Source organism: Acipenser ruthenus, chromosome 14 (genome assembly GCF_902713425.1).
Source record: "Acipenser ruthenus chromosome 14, fAciRut3.2 maternal haplotype, whole genome shotgun sequence".
Taxonomy (NCBI): domain Eukaryota; kingdom Metazoa; phylum Chordata; class Actinopteri; order Acipenseriformes; family Acipenseridae; genus Acipenser; species Acipenser ruthenus.
Genome location: NC_081202.1, coordinates 20,811,799 through 20,830,522, shown reverse-complemented (window position 1 = coordinate 20,830,522; position 18,724 = coordinate 20,811,799). Strand labels below are relative to the sequence as shown.

The 18,724-nt window shown below is 38.7% G+C and overlaps 1 protein-coding gene across 4 annotated transcripts in view; it reads right to left on the bottom strand.

The window, feature by feature from the left end:
* The window catches only part of LOC117962316 (GRAM domain-containing protein 4-like), a 58,663-nt gene extending 44,805 nt beyond the window's left edge, over positions 1–13,858 (bottom strand). Inside the window, exons 1-3 of one of the 4 annotated variants that reach the window (XM_058986090.1) lie at positions 13,701–13,770; positions 13,157–13,302; positions 3,682–3,889 (exon numbers count right to left, since the gene is read on the bottom strand). In XM_058986090.1, coding sequence (XP_058842073.1) covers positions 3,682–3,889; positions 13,157–13,272 — 324 coding nt within the window. In that variant the 5' untranslated portion in view covers positions 13,273–13,302; positions 13,701–13,770. Of the gene's footprint in view, positions 1–3,681; positions 3,890–12,910; positions 13,303–13,588; positions 13,654–13,700 lie in introns of those variants that run through there. The other 3 variants (XM_058986091.1, XM_058986092.1, XM_058986093.1) reach the window with 3 other exon arrangements.
* Between the last annotated feature and the right edge of the window lie 4,866 nt (positions 13,859–18,724).

Below are 18,724 nucleotides of genomic sequence, written 5' to 3'. Positions count from 1 at the left end.
CATATTGCTTACCAGCTAAACCTTTTCAGCATATTCAAAGCAACCAGTGGCCCTCGCCCAGTTTTCTGATCACCATATTCTGCACATAACCCCTCTTCCTTTTTAATTTTTAAAAAGGCAATCTTAAAATGACCTTTTCTAGTGCCTGCCAAGTTTTACATTTCAACTTCACTGCCATCTACAAAGTTTACTTGTCAGGAGCGAGTCAGGAATGATCCTCGTCCCTTACATCAGATCTTGTAAAGGTCAGTAACTGGCAACAGAGAAATGTATCCGTCGTTAGAAATGCAGGTTTATTTCTTAACATGATCAGCAGTGCATGATCCCTGACCATTCAAATGCTCTTTTTTATGAATCAATAAGCAGCTATGTACTAAGCAGCTAAGTGATTAGATGAGAGGACTGAGAGGCAATCCATTTTCAATCCCAGATCAGCTACAGACCTCTCTGCAATTGACTTACTGTACGTCTGCTCGGGCCTAAATTTAAAACCCGATCCGAACCCGATCCAAGCCAGAGACCTTTGAAATATTTGCATACCCGACCCGACCATCTGCACAAAATATATTCCAAACATACGCTATTGAAACGAAGCACCTTCATTATAGAGTATTCCTGGTTTCCAGTTAAAACGTAAAAGAAAAATTATTAAATTATTAAGACCGCCCATGCAGGATTTGACAGGCTGCACAAAATGTCAGCATTCCTATTGGACATACTAGAGATGGGCTGTCCCATTACAAAATAGGTCTTGTTTTGATAAAAGGTTACCACCCTGACCTCTGGTAAAATAAAGGTTGGACTTGTGAAAGCTATAGATCAGAGTTATTGAACATCCCTATATCCAATAGTTTCACTGTTATCATATATTAGTAGTAATTGTACAGTTGTACTTGTAATATTATTTTTTTTTTCTTAATGGTACCAGTAGTAGTAGTAGTCTGATTTGAAGCCCGGTACATCTCCAACTGTCAGCAGACAGCGGGACAATAGTAGTATAGTTGAATTGATGTTTTCAACAAAATTATTTTATTGTTATACATTTATATATACAACTTACTGCAATCTCAATTGTGTTTCTTTACAAATTCCTTCATTGATCTTTTTCATTATCTTCTTTAAGTATTTTAAGTGCAACATTATTATTATTATTATTATTATTATTATTATTATTATTATTATTATTATTATCAGTGTTATGCACAAGTCACCACTTATCCTGTATTACTACTGATGCTGTTTTGCAAATCTATTTTTCTACTTTATCGTAAACGCTATTGAGCCGTCTCTGACTTAATTTACTTATGAATAATTATACACAGAACAAGGTTGAGTGCCATGGCAAGACGAAAGACTTTTATTTACTTTTTCCTTTTAAAACAGTCCGGTGAACAGATATGGCTCATTATCTTCACAAATATAAGCTTGGTAATGTTGGGATGTGTCACAAAGAATGCAAACGTGTTGCTGGCTTTGTTTTACAACGTATAGAATAGTAGTACCTCGATAATATGTTTATTTGTTTGGCGAATCTCCACAAAACTTCACTTTATACGTACGTAAAGACCTTCTTCTTGACACAGATTTGTGCCACAGAACAATTTAGTGAACAAAACGTTATTTATCAAAAGCAAACAAACAAACCAAAAAAAAGCCATAGCTTAAAATTAGGTCACACTTCAAGTTGTGTGAATGTGGGATCTTTTTTGTGTCATTTTTTGAAAGCCAGAAGAAGTGGCTCATTTAAATGCTGGACATATAGACTGCATGTATGGTCCGGTTTATTTTTGCTGATTAACAAACCTATTTTTATGCAACTTGCATAATCGGAAAGAAAATGTCTCGGTGCTGCTAAATGCACCACCTGCAAGCCACTTACTGGAACTACATAAAATGATTAACTTGTTTTGTGGTGTGACGTGTTTTGAGGAGTGTGTTTGACATGTGTCAAGGGTGTTAACCTTGCTGCTGAATGATCAGTTTCATTCCAGTCGCGCGACGAAAAAAAAAAAAAAATTAGAAACAGGTTCTGGTGCGGATACTCGCATTTGACTGCAATGACTTCTAAATTATTCGCTCACGTCGCTTGCGTCCAGTGTGGACGCAGCTTAACTGTGTACAGTTCCCGCACTTGAATAGGCTAGGTTTGTAATTATTACCTTATCTTGTAATAATGTATACTGAAATCAAAAGATTTGGACACTGCAGGGACAGTAAAAATATAGTTTGTCTTATTGTACATGTGGTGTGCACCTCTCTAACAAAATATTCAATGTATTTTATGCTGCTAAGGCTTTCATATTATCATGAAATGTGTTGCCACTATGGCACAGTATCTATCTGGTGAAAGGCTTTAAATATTAAATAATTCAGGAGAGAGAGAGAGAGAGAGAGAGAGAGAGAGAGAGAGAGAGAGAGAGAGAGAGAGAGAGAGAGAGAGAGAGAGAGAGAGAGAGAGAGAGAGAGAGAGAGAGAGAGAGAGAGAGAGAGAGAGAGAGAGAGAATTTACAACATACAATTTTTACAGCACAAAAACAATCCAATAAAATGCAATACATAGGAGAATCCAACAACCTGAAAACAAATATTGAGTTTACTAAAAAGAAAAATGACCAGCTTCATAGTATTGTATTCAATAATTACAGTACATTACATAAAGACACCAATAAATCATTATTGCCACCCTTGATGTTAATGTTTTTTTCTTTCAAACAAGATTTTTTGCTCCACCTGTGGTCTTGACCTGTGAACCTCTTCAGCCTGTATTTACTCTGTGTGAGTTTGCAACACTAGTATGCACAGTATCAGTGAACAGGAGTACACTACTTTACTTTACTGCGCTTCTGTGTAGTCTTGCATTTCAAAATGACATGTACTGTATGCATATGGCTCCTGGTGTACCACCATCACAAAGTCTGACTCAGTCTTGCACATCACATCAAATAATCAACATTGCTCTATTTTAAGCATGCAAGATGAGAGTTCTGATTGGAGAACGTATTTGTATTCTCCAATATATTGTACATACCGAATAGCACAGTAGTTTGCATCTTGTCATAAGATCAGTTTTAAAGAAATTCTAAAGTGAATCGCTCAGACTGGAAAGATACAGGAGCAACTGAAAGTCACGATTGACACTTGAGTAAGCAGCCTCGCCTTTCAAGACTAAGCACACATCGATGTACCAATGCCAAGCTATTACTGTGCGCTCAGTGGATTGGTTCAACAAACATTAAGCAGCCCTAAGAAAAAGGATACAGTCATTTCCTTACAGATAATAATCATTAGTCAGGATAGACAAAAGCCCAGGGTTTTATGGTTGAGTTGAGTAATACAAACTTTGGACTAGTTTGTGTTCACTGTTGTTTAGGAGTTGTAGTACCCCATCTATTTAAATGGTAAATTCTAAAGCCACCAAAACATTATTTTGTTTAATATGTAATATATAACATGTACATCTTTTTGCTGATTTAGTTTTTACCGCATGCAACATAGGCTTAAACCTTACAAAACACTGTAAGCCAATAAGGACTTTATGGACAGTTAAGAACAGTAGATATCAAAAGGACAACATGAACTCTACAAAACCAAATTAGAGTAGTTCAGAAAGTTCACTAATGTTCGGTGAGGTCCCGTAGATGATATTTTTTCAAAAGCATGGAAGGTTTGAACTGCACTTACAGGGTCTCTGTAGTCTTCAGCGTCTTTTAATGATGGACGGGGTTTCACTGGGATGTCATCACTACATTCATTGTCTGATGTGTTGGGAGATTCGGCTAAATCAAGGAACTCATCTCGCTTGTGGCCTCTGAACCTTATTTTGTCCAACCGCTTTAGCATGTTCAATACAGAGCTCTTCTGCTTTACCTTAACATGATGAACGGTGTCCCTAGAGGGGGAAAAAATGAAAATAAAAATAGGATCTGATTACAGCAGTATTCATCTCACACTTTATGAACAAGGTACCACGATGTATTCAATATTTTTAGGAGTACATGATTAAGCATTATTCTTTTAGGAGCTGCTATTGAAGAGTTTTGAACAGTTTGATGAATATCAAAACTTTAAAGATTTGTGAATAAGGCCTAATCTTTAAGACCCAATCAAAAAGATTCTGCAGGATCTGCAACATATTTTTAATCCATATACTTTAGGTCAGGGGTGGCCAACCCTGGTCCTGGAGAGCTGCAGGTCTTGTGGTTTTCATTCCACCCAAGTTCAATTATTTCATTGAAACAATTCATTTTCTTAAATTGGTCAACACTAACATTTTTTCCAGGTCTTTAGTCATTGATGATTTAAAAGATACCCAAAAAACCTGCAGGATTGTGGCTCTCCAGGACCAGAGTTGGCCACCTCTGCCTTAGGTCATTATTCAACTATTGAAGAAACTAAACAGCTGAATATTGCAATTTTTGTGGCATGTTCAAATAAAACTAAATCGTTATAGAATGCACAGTGGGATTCTACTGTCAGATGAACAGATCTCAGGTTTGAGTGTCTCTGATTGTTTGCAGTGTATGTTCCACTTAAAATATGTTAGGATTGGTATCACTACATTTTACTGTTTGATAAAATAGTTTTTTTTTGTTTTTTTTGTTTTTTTTTACAACCAAACCACAACTTAAAAGTATTACCTTCTCAAAAGTGATCTGCTCAAAACAATATGCGATAGATCGTCCTGATATTGTGAAAAAGAAACTGGAGTTTCATTCACCATTGCACCATTGCTGCTCATCTAGAAAATGTCTCAGTAATATACCATGTTTAAAAGCTGTGGCAAAGTGACCGAGTGGAAACAGGTGCAGGAGTGATGCAGTGCGGTAATTAAACAGACAGAGCCTTGTAATCCGGTTTGGAAAGTGAAATATTTGTTATATTCCAGGTCTGGTGACCTAAACAATAATTCCCTGGCAATATAAAACAATGTGTACTGCACAGGGTAAACAATAACGGGATTGCAGTCCCAACTAATAAAGACAATATCTGACCCACAATAATACATACACGGTCACCAGTCCTGAGTGCATACAATAGTGCTCGAGGTGGGTGATACAGGTTAGTTACTGACAATTGGTGAAATGCTGTTCCGGCTTAGTGCTGGCCCTTGGCGACAGCTCCGGAACTGTGTTAGCTGTCTGGTAATGTGCAAGACAAGACAATTACAAACAAACAAAACACAACACTCACGATAATTTTCACTTTCACGGGGTCTCTCACAGTCCTTCTCGGTTAATAAACACAAACCAATGCGAAGGAACAGATTGTGATTCTCCGTCCCCTTTATGCTGTCACACATGACCCTTTGGTAAACGAGTGCAACCGCCTCTCCAATCTGCGGTTGCCACGTTGTTTCCTTTCCGGGTCAATGCATTATTGCAACAGAGTCTCGCCCCCTTCCTAGCTGGCCGACATCCCTTGAACCCTGGGAAAGAACTGTCAGGCCAGCCCGTCCAGGGAACTCTATACTTGCTGCTTAACGCCCTCACAGGTCGGGAGGGAGAATTACCACCAAGAATCATTGTATTTCTGTCACTATAGCAAATAAAAAAAAAAAGAATATAAACCCACCAGCTTCATCCTTGAGAAGGCCCCACCCTTAAAAAAAAAAAAAAAAAAAAAAACACCTTCCTGCCTAACCAGGCTGACAGCTCATTATTAATCTACTTGTAATCCATGAATATGCAGGTGTTTCACAAAGAACAAAAACACTAAGCAAGGGTATGAGACATTCACATTAGAGAGAGTGTTCAGCATATTCAATGACTGATTTATCTTAAAAAGCGTGTTACAACATGTATTTTAGAAATTATCCTTCCCTGGATAACAATTGTGGAGCTATAAAAAAAAAAAAAATTCACCAATATAAAAACAATTTTTACCTGTTATATCGCCACCCCCGCTGTCTGCCATCCGCCAATTTCCCAAGCCAAGCAAACGTAAATATAAGCATTGTAGTTTCCCTCATTCTAGCACCAGCGAAATAATCATGGCCAATTAAAACAACAAAGTTATGCAGTTAACCTTTGACTTGCTTTCCCAATTCGTTGTTAACTGAACGTTCATACCAATGTCATCAGGTTTGTTTGTTTACGTGCAAGTTTTGCACAAATGAAGGCTGACAAACTAAAGCACCAGTTTTGTTTGTTTTGTTTTGTTTTTAAACTTTGTTTAAAAAAAAAAAAGGTGTTTGCCTGTACATTCAAAGTTTTTTTTTCTTTATTTTTTTCTTTTAAACTGCTTAAGAAAAAATGCTGTTGAGCTTAAATTGCTTTGTAAAATAAATAGATGGCATCGTTCAATGGGGGATAGTATTCAGCAGGCTTACAGTCATGCCACAAACAGTGAAGTTCAAAATGACCAGTACAGTTATTAAAAAAAAAAAAAAAGTATGTTTTTTTGTTTATATGGAACTTTCTTTTGGGTGATTTTGTTCAGGTGATTTGACACTAAATGAGTGTTTATTTATTTATTTATTTTTAAGTATAAACTGTTCCTCAAAAGGTAACCATGTATGTTTCATACAGATGGGAAAAGATGATAAAACATCACTAGTAGACCTACTGTTGTGTTAAGAACTAGTACTGTAGTTTTAAAAAAGATTAATGTTTTATTAAAATGGCCTGGAGATACTGTAATTGTATAACTAAAAAAATAAAACGTTTGAATTTATTGCAAACATAGAAGGTTGTGTGTGTGTTTGTTTTTTTTGTTGACCCTCACTATAACGCCACCCTTGCTTATTGCTTGTTTTTGCCCATGGCCCTTACCTGGCGGTATAAAGAGGGTTGACTGTACATTTCAAGGCAATACTGTGGTTAAACTGCATTACCAGCAACATGACAGAAAACTACATAGACTGTACTGTATTGGTGTTTTTTTTCTTTTATGAAAACCAACACGAATAATGATATGGAAAACTGGGTATATCAACAGATCGGCATTTAATACGCATTTCTTTCAGCCCACTTTCAGTTAAACAATTTTGCAAACCCAGTTAACTCAAACACAGGCTTCAGTTCTGCTCCATACACAGAGCGAAGGCATTCCTGACCAGTGTGAAAGTTGCTTTTATGGAACTGACAAGTAAAATCGGGCTACTTATTAAATTGCTTTCCAAAAACAGCCGATGTAAGCCTTGTCCTGAATGTAAAGTTTAAATAATTTAGATAAGGACAGAAAGTATCCCCTTTACTAATAAATTAATCTAGAATGACTATTGTTATTTTATATACCGCATTAAGAGAGTCACATGAACTTAAAATGCCATGGGCAGAGTGTGGACTTGTTTTGTATCTAGGTCAAACGCACTCACATGGTCTATTCGACTGTTCTGGGATAAGCGGTTTATTACAAATGAATGTTAATAGAAGGGGTGTCATTAAAGACAACTAAACTTGCCTTTAAAGGTATTGCGCCAAGTAAGCTAGCTTCTGAGCATTGTGAGGTTGGAGTTGGAGGTCCATCTGTTCAGACCCGGTTAAGACGGACATTTAATACATACTTAATTGTTTTGTTTTTCATTACATAAAATAAATAAAATTAGAAAACAATTCAGTGCGAACAGCCAATCAGCTTCCAGATCTAGTGGGCTTCTATTTTGCATAGATGCCTGCTGGAACGTTGAAGTGCTTAACTGTGAATTAAATTTTAAATAAATCTGCGCATAAACACAGGGTGTGTGAACTATGCATCAGCTACAGAGTCACTTACAACAACATCTCACCCAAAAGACGGAGCACAAGGAGATTAAGTGGCTTGCTCAGGGTCACACAACGAGTCAGTGGCTGAGCTGGGATTTGAACCGGGGACCTCCTGGTTACAAGCCTGTTTCTTTAACCACTGGACCACACAGCCTCCTAATAACGTTTTCTCAACATGTTTGTCATTTTTACTCATATTTACCTTAGAGGACAAACATTATCCAAGAGACACACACACATGTTCAAGGGGTTCTGCATTGTTTTTTTGGGGCTAAAGTACTTTACACTGTTCTTGGAGAAGTGGTGCGTTATGCTTTAGATTTAACTGCTGCTCTCTAGCAGGTGCACAAACATTAAAGTTGAAGATGGCATTCAATCCCCCTTTCACACAGACGAGTTATGACAGCTCAGAACTGGCACTGATGCGGCATTTTGGTCCGAGTGAATTGCATATACCATCACGGAGCCGTCATATTATATGCTGTCTCTGGTTCAGAGACGGCACTGAACTGTCTAAACTCCTGTGTGAAAGGCTATGCTGGCACTGAAGCACTATAGTGGGTGTGGATTGAAAGTCAACATCCCACGTAACTTTATACGGGAAGTGTTGGGTATTTTTGTCGTTGGTGTTACAAGCTTTCATTTTTTTCAAATACAATTGCTGATGAAGAAGGAGGTGGAAGAAGTTAAGGAATTGTTCACTTAACAGGCTGACGAAGAGGTGAATTTACAAATAGATGGGATGGTGCGTGATGCTGCTGTTTATGGGCAAATTGCCATTGCCATGAAAACGATCTGTTGACTGACAGGTTTGAAAGTTTCTCACATGATCCCTTTGGCTGTGTAAAAGCATTATAACTGTATTATACCAGCATATATTATGAAATGTTATGCTGTGTGAATGGGTATTTTATTTTTTTTATTTTTTTAACGTCTTTGAGACGGCTCAGTAGCGCCATATGTGTGTGAAAGGGGTAAAGTCAATTTTCTTTACAAATGGAAATGTTAGTCCAGTCATTTACAACAAGCAGTAAAATCATAGTCATCTACTTTCACTGAAATGAGAAGTCTACATCTCCAAGTCTGTGCCATGTATCTGTTTACAATACAGGCCTTGCAGGCATCTGCCTTTGATCAAAAATATATAGAAAAAAATACGTTGCATATAAAAAATACATTATTAAACAGCATCATCAGCGTTTGTCCTCACTTACAAACTGTACTGCTTGTTAGAATAAGGATGTTGTTGCTACCTAAAAGGCTGAGCATTTGCTAGGTTTTTGTAGAAAGGACATACTCACTGTAACTCCTTCAAAGGCAGGATTTGGAACATCGCCACTGTATTTCAACTATGTTATCCTACAGTTAGAAAATAGCTGCAATGTTATCTTAAGCCTGCCACTTCTTGCTGTGCTCTGCTGTTCATCAGCATAGAGTCTCAGTACACAGCAGGGTACGTTTCTGACCAGGCTGGGTTTATTTACCCTTCATAAAGTGACTCAGCATGTCTAATTTCAGACTTTCATCCAAGCACACTCAGCCCAGGACAAGCACCGAACCCAAAACCTGTTAATCGCATACAAACCACTAAATTGATGTATTAGTAACCACACAAGTTACATTTCAGTACCAATAAGGACTACTGTTAAATATCACTTTAAGGTTAAATATTAACTGTAAATGAAGGAATAACACCATAAAATAAATAAAAGGACGTTAGGCCTACTTTTTTTCCAGTCTGTAACAGAGCTCAGACTACTATAGAATGGCTTTGGTAGAAAACACAACCCATTTAGTTATGCTAGAGAAGAGTACTTTATGTTTGTTTATTTACAAAAACAAGGAACACTATACAGCAGTATACTGTACATTATTACTAAATGCCTGCTCTTTCTCAGTTGATGGGAGGTAACAGGCATGTTGTAGTTATAATCAGTCTGACAGTTTCCCTTTTAATATTGTCAGTTACAATTCTAACCAAAATATAATTATCCACAGAATACTTCCCAAAAAATAAAAATAAAACAAATAAAAATACAAACCTACCAGATGTAGCAGTAATTCCAATTATGTGTTATGAGTCTGCTAAGAAATAAATAATAATAATAATAATAATGAGTAATAAACGTGAGTGGTAAATGCAATAAAGATGGAGACTGTGGTTTAAATTCAAAGTGTGACAAAGCCAGGGCTATAATACTGGCACTTTAACAGGACTGAGGAGGGATACTTTGCGAAAGTACAAAGAGAGTTGGAAAAAAAAAAAAATAGGAAGCACTACCGAGTCACTGGCTTTACATTTCTCGATTTTACAGGGACCCAGCCCAGGATTATTAAACGATACATTTCTATTGACATTAGTATATCAAACTGATTGTTCAGCGGTTTGAAGATCTATGTTTGTACTTCTTGTTTGAGTACTTTGGGCACTATACGTAGCACAACACCACTGTTGCTGTCAAGAGACCCTTTTTTCTCTCTCAGGAATAAGAACAAAATATCTTCACAACAATTCTCTTACACATAGTGGGCTGGACAAAATAAAACATACAAATGACAATCAGCACTTGAGAGAATTGATATATTCTGCTTTAGTAAGAGATCAAATACTGTAAAGATTTTACTGTTGCTAGACCAGGGAACTAGTACTGTGATCTTTAACCTAGTTTCTCAGTCTTAACTAACTGTTATTAGCACATCAATAATTAGCTTTACATTTATGAGTTTAAAAAACCAACAACAAACAAAATAACACAAAACAAAACAGTCTATCTTCCCTTTTCAAGTACAGTATGTGGAGGTACAGTATAGCAGGCATCCAGTCTGGATTAGTAGGGTATAACAGAAGAGTAAGTGGCTGAAAGTTTAACAAACAACACTGCACATTTTGTCCTCTACTGCTACTTCAACAAAACTCAGTGTTCACCTACAGCATACGTATTTGTCTTCCACTGACAAATCCGACAACAATGACAAAACAGTCATCAGCTAATGAGTCAGACAGTATGCCTGTAAAGGGTACCAGAGGTCAGACTGAACCATACAGTAATATGGTTCTCTTTCAGCAAAGTACCAGGAAAAGTAATGCACCATGTATAGAGTACAATTTGTTATGTTGGCATATGCTATTTTCTTTCAATATCTTGATTACAAACATTTGCTGGAAAGCATTTTATTGCCTGGCTGGACCTGGCTTAATATAACATGTCAAGCAATGTCCAAACCTGAAACATTCCATGTAGGCCGACAGGATTCAAACAATTGTTGCACCACCTCCTAAGATTTTGTTCAAATTGTTCACAGGCCTACCTGATTGAGGATCACATGCAAAATATGAGGTTTCTATATTGGCTGTCTGTCTGTGACCTACAGGACGCTAATTAACATTACTTAAAATATGACTAGAAGGATTTAATATAGTTCCCTAAAATGTGCAGATTTACACAAAACTGCAATTGACCATGTTAACTATTTTGTGAAGCCTCCTAAACCGTATCTATCACACCCTATTCTACTTTGAAGAAGTACATGAAGACAAAAAAAAAAAGTTTTTGCAATGCATAATGCTCATCTATAGGCCTACAGAGTTTTCTGAAAAGAGGATTTTCCTATATCAAAGAAACTAGTGCTGCACATACCAACGACTGGAATTGAACTCTCCATAGAAATGAGCTGCTTTGGTTTGTGTGAATTGCTGTTCCCCACAGAGTGAGAAAATCAGCAGTCATCATAAATCCAAGCAAATATTACTTCTTGTGTTTCACTTTCAATGGTAAATTAGCCCAGGCAACGCCAATGACCCTCACCTGTAAAGAGCTCAATCCAAATAATGGGTCGTGCAGCCCTGAAAGAAACATCAATCTGCTGCTTCGGCCTTGGTTTACGTATTTACAAAGCCCTGTCCCAATATTTGCAAATGACAGTAGGATTTTAATTAACATAATTACAGCTCTTATATTTCACGTACATTATCAAGGTTGTTTTAGCCGATTAAATGTATTACATCCCTGTAAAAGAGCAGCTGGGGCTTTTGCCAAGTCTTTGAAAAAAAAAAAAAAGGTATCAGACAATGTATTTAACACCCCTTTTAAATAACGCCCATGCACTTCAAAAAAGAAACAAGATCCTACAAACTTAACCATTAGATTATTTGAAACAAAAACGTACTTTTCATCATAATTAAATTTGGCTTAATGGTAGTTGATAAAATGTACTATCTTCCCACCCTAATATGCATGATGTGACAAAATCATCCACAATTTGATAACCAGCTATAAATGCATATCAAAACTAAAATGTGTACAGTAGGCTGCCTATACAAGGATGATCAATTAACTTAAAGTCATATTGCTAAAGTTCAGAATGACTGTGGCAGTGGGCCAAACCTGTGAGTTGCGGGCAGCGACATTGCTTTAACATACACGTTTTTCTTAGGCCTATATAATAATACATGTATTTAACGGGATTGCAACAAGTCCACATATAGCAAATACAGAGTGCCCATACATTTCGGTAGTTATAGTCTTGTGAAAAACGTCTATTCTACTTTATACTCAAGGACTGGGGATTCATATTTTCGACAAAATCGGCATTCATTGCATTTAAGATTAGCTTCCGAGACGCGTGAAAGACCCGCTTCTTTCTTCTACAAGATTAAAACAACAACTACAGTCTATCGCCTAATGTCTACTGTCTTCTCACTGTTGAACCGATTTTTTCTTCCTGATCAGCAGACAATAAACACTGGTTTACAGGGAACTGCCGCCTGTAGCATTTCAGAATGCAATACGATTTACTAGACTATAGAACAATCTATATTGAAAGAATAAAGGCAATTATTTTTAACAAAACGGTGGGTGATGTAAAGCATACAATATGACTATAGCGGCAGCAAAATTAACAAAGGAGTGCATTAGGTGTTGGCGGTAGCCTAATGATTTATATAACTACCACATATTTATAAAATGCAACCTAAAAAAAAAAAACAACTGACGATTAATACTCACATATAATCAAACTACATTGCAGGATTTTATGGTACGCCTCAGTCAGTGGTAATGTTATATAACACGATTTATTCACAGCAATACAAAACTGTAATTTGCGTTGATCAAACAAAGCAGATACGGTTTATACATTCAAATCGTATGAAACCTGTTGCTCGTATTTTTTTTTTATTACTAAATAAACAAAACAAAGTTGCTTACCCAGCGCGGAAATCAGAGCAAAGTTTCATTAACACTGAGGGTCCTTGTGATTCTGGGGTGTATTTCTCTACACCTGCTGAACCCACTGAATATCTTTAAAACCTCCAGATGAACAAAATGAAATGTATTTCTGCTTTTGTTTACTGAATCGCCGCGTAATTGAAAATCGGTGTCTTAATTTCCAATACAGGTTATTTTGTGTCAATGCCAGCCCCCGCCGTACATATATATACAAAAAAAGCCTGCCTCAATTTCTCTTGTTGATTTTCTCTGAAGTTCACAAGAGGTGGACCTGACCAGGAAATTTCGTCAATGGCAGCGACTACACTCTTAAAGGGGCCGTCCGTTCGTGATGATTCCATAACACCACAAGCGACCGATTGTCTCGGAGGCTGAGAAGGAACAATACAAACATGTAAATATATTAATAATATAATAAGTAAAATACATTTACGTGACCGCTATTTAAAAACAAGTGAAAGTAAACCGCTATTTTTCATTCGTGTGAATTCATTAGAAAATAGACATCTGTAGCCTATGCACTGGATTATTTATTTAAATCATAAAGCTTTACCAGGAAATATTAAAGCGCTGTAGATTAGAACAATGTTATTTTGTATGTTATTTTCATGTTTTAGTCAGCCCTTAATTTTGCAGCAACTGAGCAACATTCCTCACCAAAATGAGTGAACAAAGGCAATACACAACCACTCAGCTCAAAACGCTCCAATACATCCCCTAAATCCACGGCACTGAAATTGGTTTTTGAGGAAATACAGTAACAGAAAACCTGTATTCGGTTGGGTGATTCTTCGAGTAGCTTGAGTATCTACTGCCTGCACAGGACTGTTCCGGTGATGTCATGCTTCTGATGTTCTTCACCCAGTGGATATTTTCTAAATTCTAGTCAGGGCAAGGACAGTGTGGATTCAAAGTTTTTAAGAAAAAAAAAAAAAAAAAAAAAACTGGTCCATGCAGAAAGTCACCTCTAGATTTGCTAGAACTTCCTAGTTATTCCCTTCACAGCTGTTTCAGAATGCAGCCACTCAAATATATACTAAAACTCCACCTCTTCAGCACATTTCACCCATTAAGATACTTCTTTTGACCAATTCTCTTACGTCTTCTGACCTGGAGTTGTGTGACAAAAACTAGGATGCATAGGGATACAGAGTTTTAACCCCTGTACTTTGCAGTGCTTTACCACACTCTGCGAGGGGTATTGATACAATATCTAAAATAACCACTTATCAGGGTTTGTTTTCTTTAAGTTGTAATAGTTAAGTCTTTTTTAGTGTGTGATATTGTATACTGAGCATCAAAAGAAACTTATCACTATTGAAACACATTTATTTTTTAAATAAATAAGGTATATAAGTGATGGACATTGACAAAATGTTTTTGGTTTCTTTTTAATTACTCGATCATTCATCCTTGACCATGACACGCTTGAGTGACTATGACTGAAGCATATGCACTTAATCACCTAATTAGTCAGACAATTGATTGGACACTGGATATGGAGTGATTTCAGCTGTTGAATTGCAAGCTTAAATAAAAGCAATAAAGAAAATCACAGAATAAAACCAATATGCCTCGTCTATCAAGAGAAGCGCCTTCGTGCAATCGGCATGTTGGAGGCTGGACTAGGGCAGCGTACTGTGGCTCGTCGTTTTGGGTGCTCACAGCCAGCAATTTCAAACCTGGTGAGACGGTATAACCAGACACACACTGTCAATGACAGGCCAAGAACTGGGAGACCAAGAGTCACAACACCTGCCCAAGATCGACAGATCATTTTGCAGCATCTTCGTGATGTCAGTTGTTAATCAGCACAATAAAAAGTCACGGCACGTGCTCTAAAACAGAGTTTGTAATTTTTCGATCACATCTAGTGAATTTTATCCAAATATAAGTGATAAGTTTCTTTTGATGCTCAAATATAAATGATACGTTTCTTTTGATGCTCAGTATATTATTGATTGTAAAGAGCCAGCGACAGACGTGCAGTGAAAGGCGCTGTGGAAATGTAATGATGGTATTGTGCTTTTGTGATTGAAACATTATTTAGTACATCTCAAAAGACATGTTAAAAACAGTATATTTACAGTCAGACTGAGCACTTTTGAATACTATTTTCTGTATAAGGGGGATGTACAGATGCTAAATATATATTTTTATTAGTATGCACGTATTATCCTTTTAGTTATTTTGTTAATGTATATATGACTGATGGTAATCATTTATGTCAGTAGGAAATTATTTAATTTATGTTTAAACTTCTATCTTAGATTCAAAGCTCAGAAACTAAGCCTAAGGTAATTCACAGAGATGAAAGGTAAAACGGGTGGCGTACATCAATTTAATAACAAACCCAGCCCATTAAAAAACACATTAACACCTTTTACTTTAACAGATGATCAATTATTATATCAGAACCCTAATGTAGTAAGCCAGCCCTAAGGATATCAGATGAATGGAAAGCAGTGGGGATGCATTGCATGTGTATAGATGTCTGTTTCCAGCCACAATGTCTATATACAATACAATCCAAGTATACTACACAGTTTCCAGTTCTTTATAAAACTGTATTTGGTTTTGTTAATGTGGTTTCAGCTCTCCGCCTGTATACTCCCTTAGTGTACTTCCACTATTTGGAAGCTTTGGGTCTTCCCAATAAAAAAAAAAAATAAAAAAATAAAAAAAAACATGTGGCACTTAAATGGTTCATTGACTGTTAACCTGGTAATATAATACAAATACAATACAAGTGTAATTTTATATAGCACTCATCATGCCATGGCATCCCAGTGCACTGTGCAAAGTTAAAAACAACACAAAACAGCTAAATATATAATACACTCCAGTTACAACCAATTATATAAAAGCACATTAAAAAAAAATATGTTTTCTGTTTAGACTTAAAAGAATCCAGTGTTTCAACCTCCCTAATGGTAACCAGAATAGAGTTCCACAACCGAGGCACACAACAGCAGAAAGATCTGGATCCAGTTGAGTTTAGATGACTTTGTGGAGCAACTCAAAGTTCAGCATTTTCTGATCTCAAAGAATGAGTCGGAATATACAGAGTTAGTAGTTCTTGGAGATAACATGGCCCTATTTCATGAATAGGGTGCACGCTGAGGCTGCAGGAGGGCGGCTGTACAAGGTTGGCGAGTGTTGCAGCCTGAGGGTGGCCTGCTGGCCGGCGAGCTTTGTGGCCCGGAGGAGGGCTGATTTCCCCTGGGCCGTGCTGGCTGGCGAGCGCTGGCACCCGAGGTTGGCTGTGCAGGCTATAGCTCCTTCTGGCGTTGGGCCCGTCGGGACGTTGCGTTGTCCCTGGTGATGCTGGCACATAAAGGAGCCGGTGGCCTGGTGCATGGTGGAGCCAGGGGGAGGGCTGAGGTCTCCCGTGTCGCTGCAGCGGTTCGTTGTGCCCTCGGCAGAGCCTGAAGCTGTCGAGCAGAGGGGTCCCGACTCCAACCCAGCAGTCCAAGGGGGGAGGCCTTGTCCCCTCGGGTTGGCTAAAGCTAAAGCCAGGCAGCGCAGGAAGTCCAGGCCCAGTATGCAGGGGTCCTGTGCACGGGACCCCCTCGATTCGGACGGGGACATGGCAGAAGTCCCCGGCAGTTGTCCTTCCTACTACTACAACAACTGTTTGGCACTGTCTGCGGTCTGCTGTTTCCGTGGGGAGCGACGCCTCACTCTCTCGGATACACGGGTGGGTCCTCGTGGTGGCCAGGCTGTCCGCAACCCCCGCACAGCTGCGGGTGGGTCTCAGGAGTCCGAGCTGGCTGGGTGATCGCTGCCCTGATGAGGGTGATAAGCTCCGCAGACCACGTGGGGTCGATGGTACTGTACGGGGCCTCCTCTTCCTCTGCTTGGGCCATGCAAGCTCTAGGTGGTGTGTGGTGGGGCCGCCTTTTCTGCTGACCACTCTCATTCCCAGAGGCACGGTCCTGCTCCCCATCCTCAAGCACCGCCTCGACTCATTCGGCGTGAGCCACAACGAGCTCTAGGGAGATTGGGACAGCAAACCGGACCTGCTGACGCGGGGCGGTCGGGGTCAGTCCGCGGACAAAGGCCTTCACAGCCAGGTCCTGTTGGGTGGCTGGCGGGAACGTGGGGTACCCCCCCAAGCCAGGTACCGGACATCAGCTGTCAGTACGCCCAGTTTCTCTCCAGGGCCTCTAGTGCGGTTGGCCAGCTGCAGGCACAGGCCGACTGCGTGCTCCACTCTCCCGAAACGGCGCTCAAGAGCTGTGGTTAGTGGCTTTCTTTGCTGCCCACTTTCTTCCAGTTTTCAACACAGGCGCTGCCTCCCTTAAACGCATTTGTCACATGACTCTGATAATGTAATTTCCAGTCGGACCTTGGCACACTTAAACTCCTCAGTTAGAGCGGAGACTGGTAGCTGCAGTATTCCTTTACCATAAAGTCCCACTCTGCTGAGGCAGCATGGAACTCTCAACCATTTCCTAACATATGAACTGATTAAAGCTTCCAGCTTCTCTACTGTTGTCAAAGAAACCTCGTACACAGTCAGTGGCCACAGCAGCATCGGCAGTAGACCAAACTGAAAGCACCAGAGTTCTAGTTTGCCTGGTAAAGCGCTGCTGTCTATGCTCTTCAACCCTTCCACTGCTTGTTGTCTAACTTCTCCCACACAAACTGTCCTTTAGATCCCCGTTGTCCTTGAGATCTCCCAAGACTTTTCACTGGCTTCTCATACACTGTTGGTATTGCCTCACCATTAATGTAGAATGTTTTATCTACTACTTTACCTTTAATTATAGAGATGCTCCTTGATTTAGTGGGCTTGAATTGCATTCGTGCCCATTCAATGTTATTGGTTAATTTGCCCAGTAACCGATTAGTACCGGCTACTGTTGTAGTCATGGTTGTCATGTCATCCATGTATGCTCGAATTGGTGGTAGTCACATTCCAGAAGCCAAGCGTTCTCCTTCCACTACCCATTTTGATGCCCTAATAATTACTTTCATTGCCATGGTAAAAGCCAGTGGAGAAATGGTGCATCCTGCCATTATTTCAATGGTATTCTAGGCATTGCCATGTAGTGCTGAATTCTGAAGTTGAAAAACTAAATTGCAAATCTCCAAAATTTGAATAACTGACTACCAGTATTTTGTAATGAATGCAATCATCTGTAAATATAATAAAAGCGAAGTCACTGACTGTGAGCTATGTTTCCAGCATGTGGCATAACTGTTCATCCATACAAAGTCTGGGCAAGATCTGCTAAAAATACTATCCCAATCAGAGACCAAAATTGTGGAATATCTCATTCCATAAATTATGTCCATACCAAGTTTCAACACAATTGGAGAAATACATATTTTACATACAGTACTGTTCAGGCATCTCCAGTATACTACAGCTGTTGTCAGGATATTTCTTACAGAGAAAATAAAACTGCACAACCACAATAATACAATATGGACCTAGACCTAAAGCAAATAAAACAACATCCAGCTTCCATGACAACAAGCAAATATAGTACCTGCATTTCAAATTCAGATTCTGATTGGTTTTCAGCTGCTATAGGCCCTCTTGTGGACAAATCCATAATTGTCCCATGGATACTATGTGTACAGTATACAGTTTCTTTTATCTGCTATTGCTCCAAATGAAACTGGCTCTGCAGCTGGTTCCGTCTGCAGTCTACAATTACAATACAGTTGCAGTCACAGATTAAAAACCTCCATCTCACATCCTTTGCATTGGACACTCATTAAGTAACTTTTACCGTTAGCGGCAGCTGGAGCCGACGAGTTCTGCCAGCTTGCAACCGG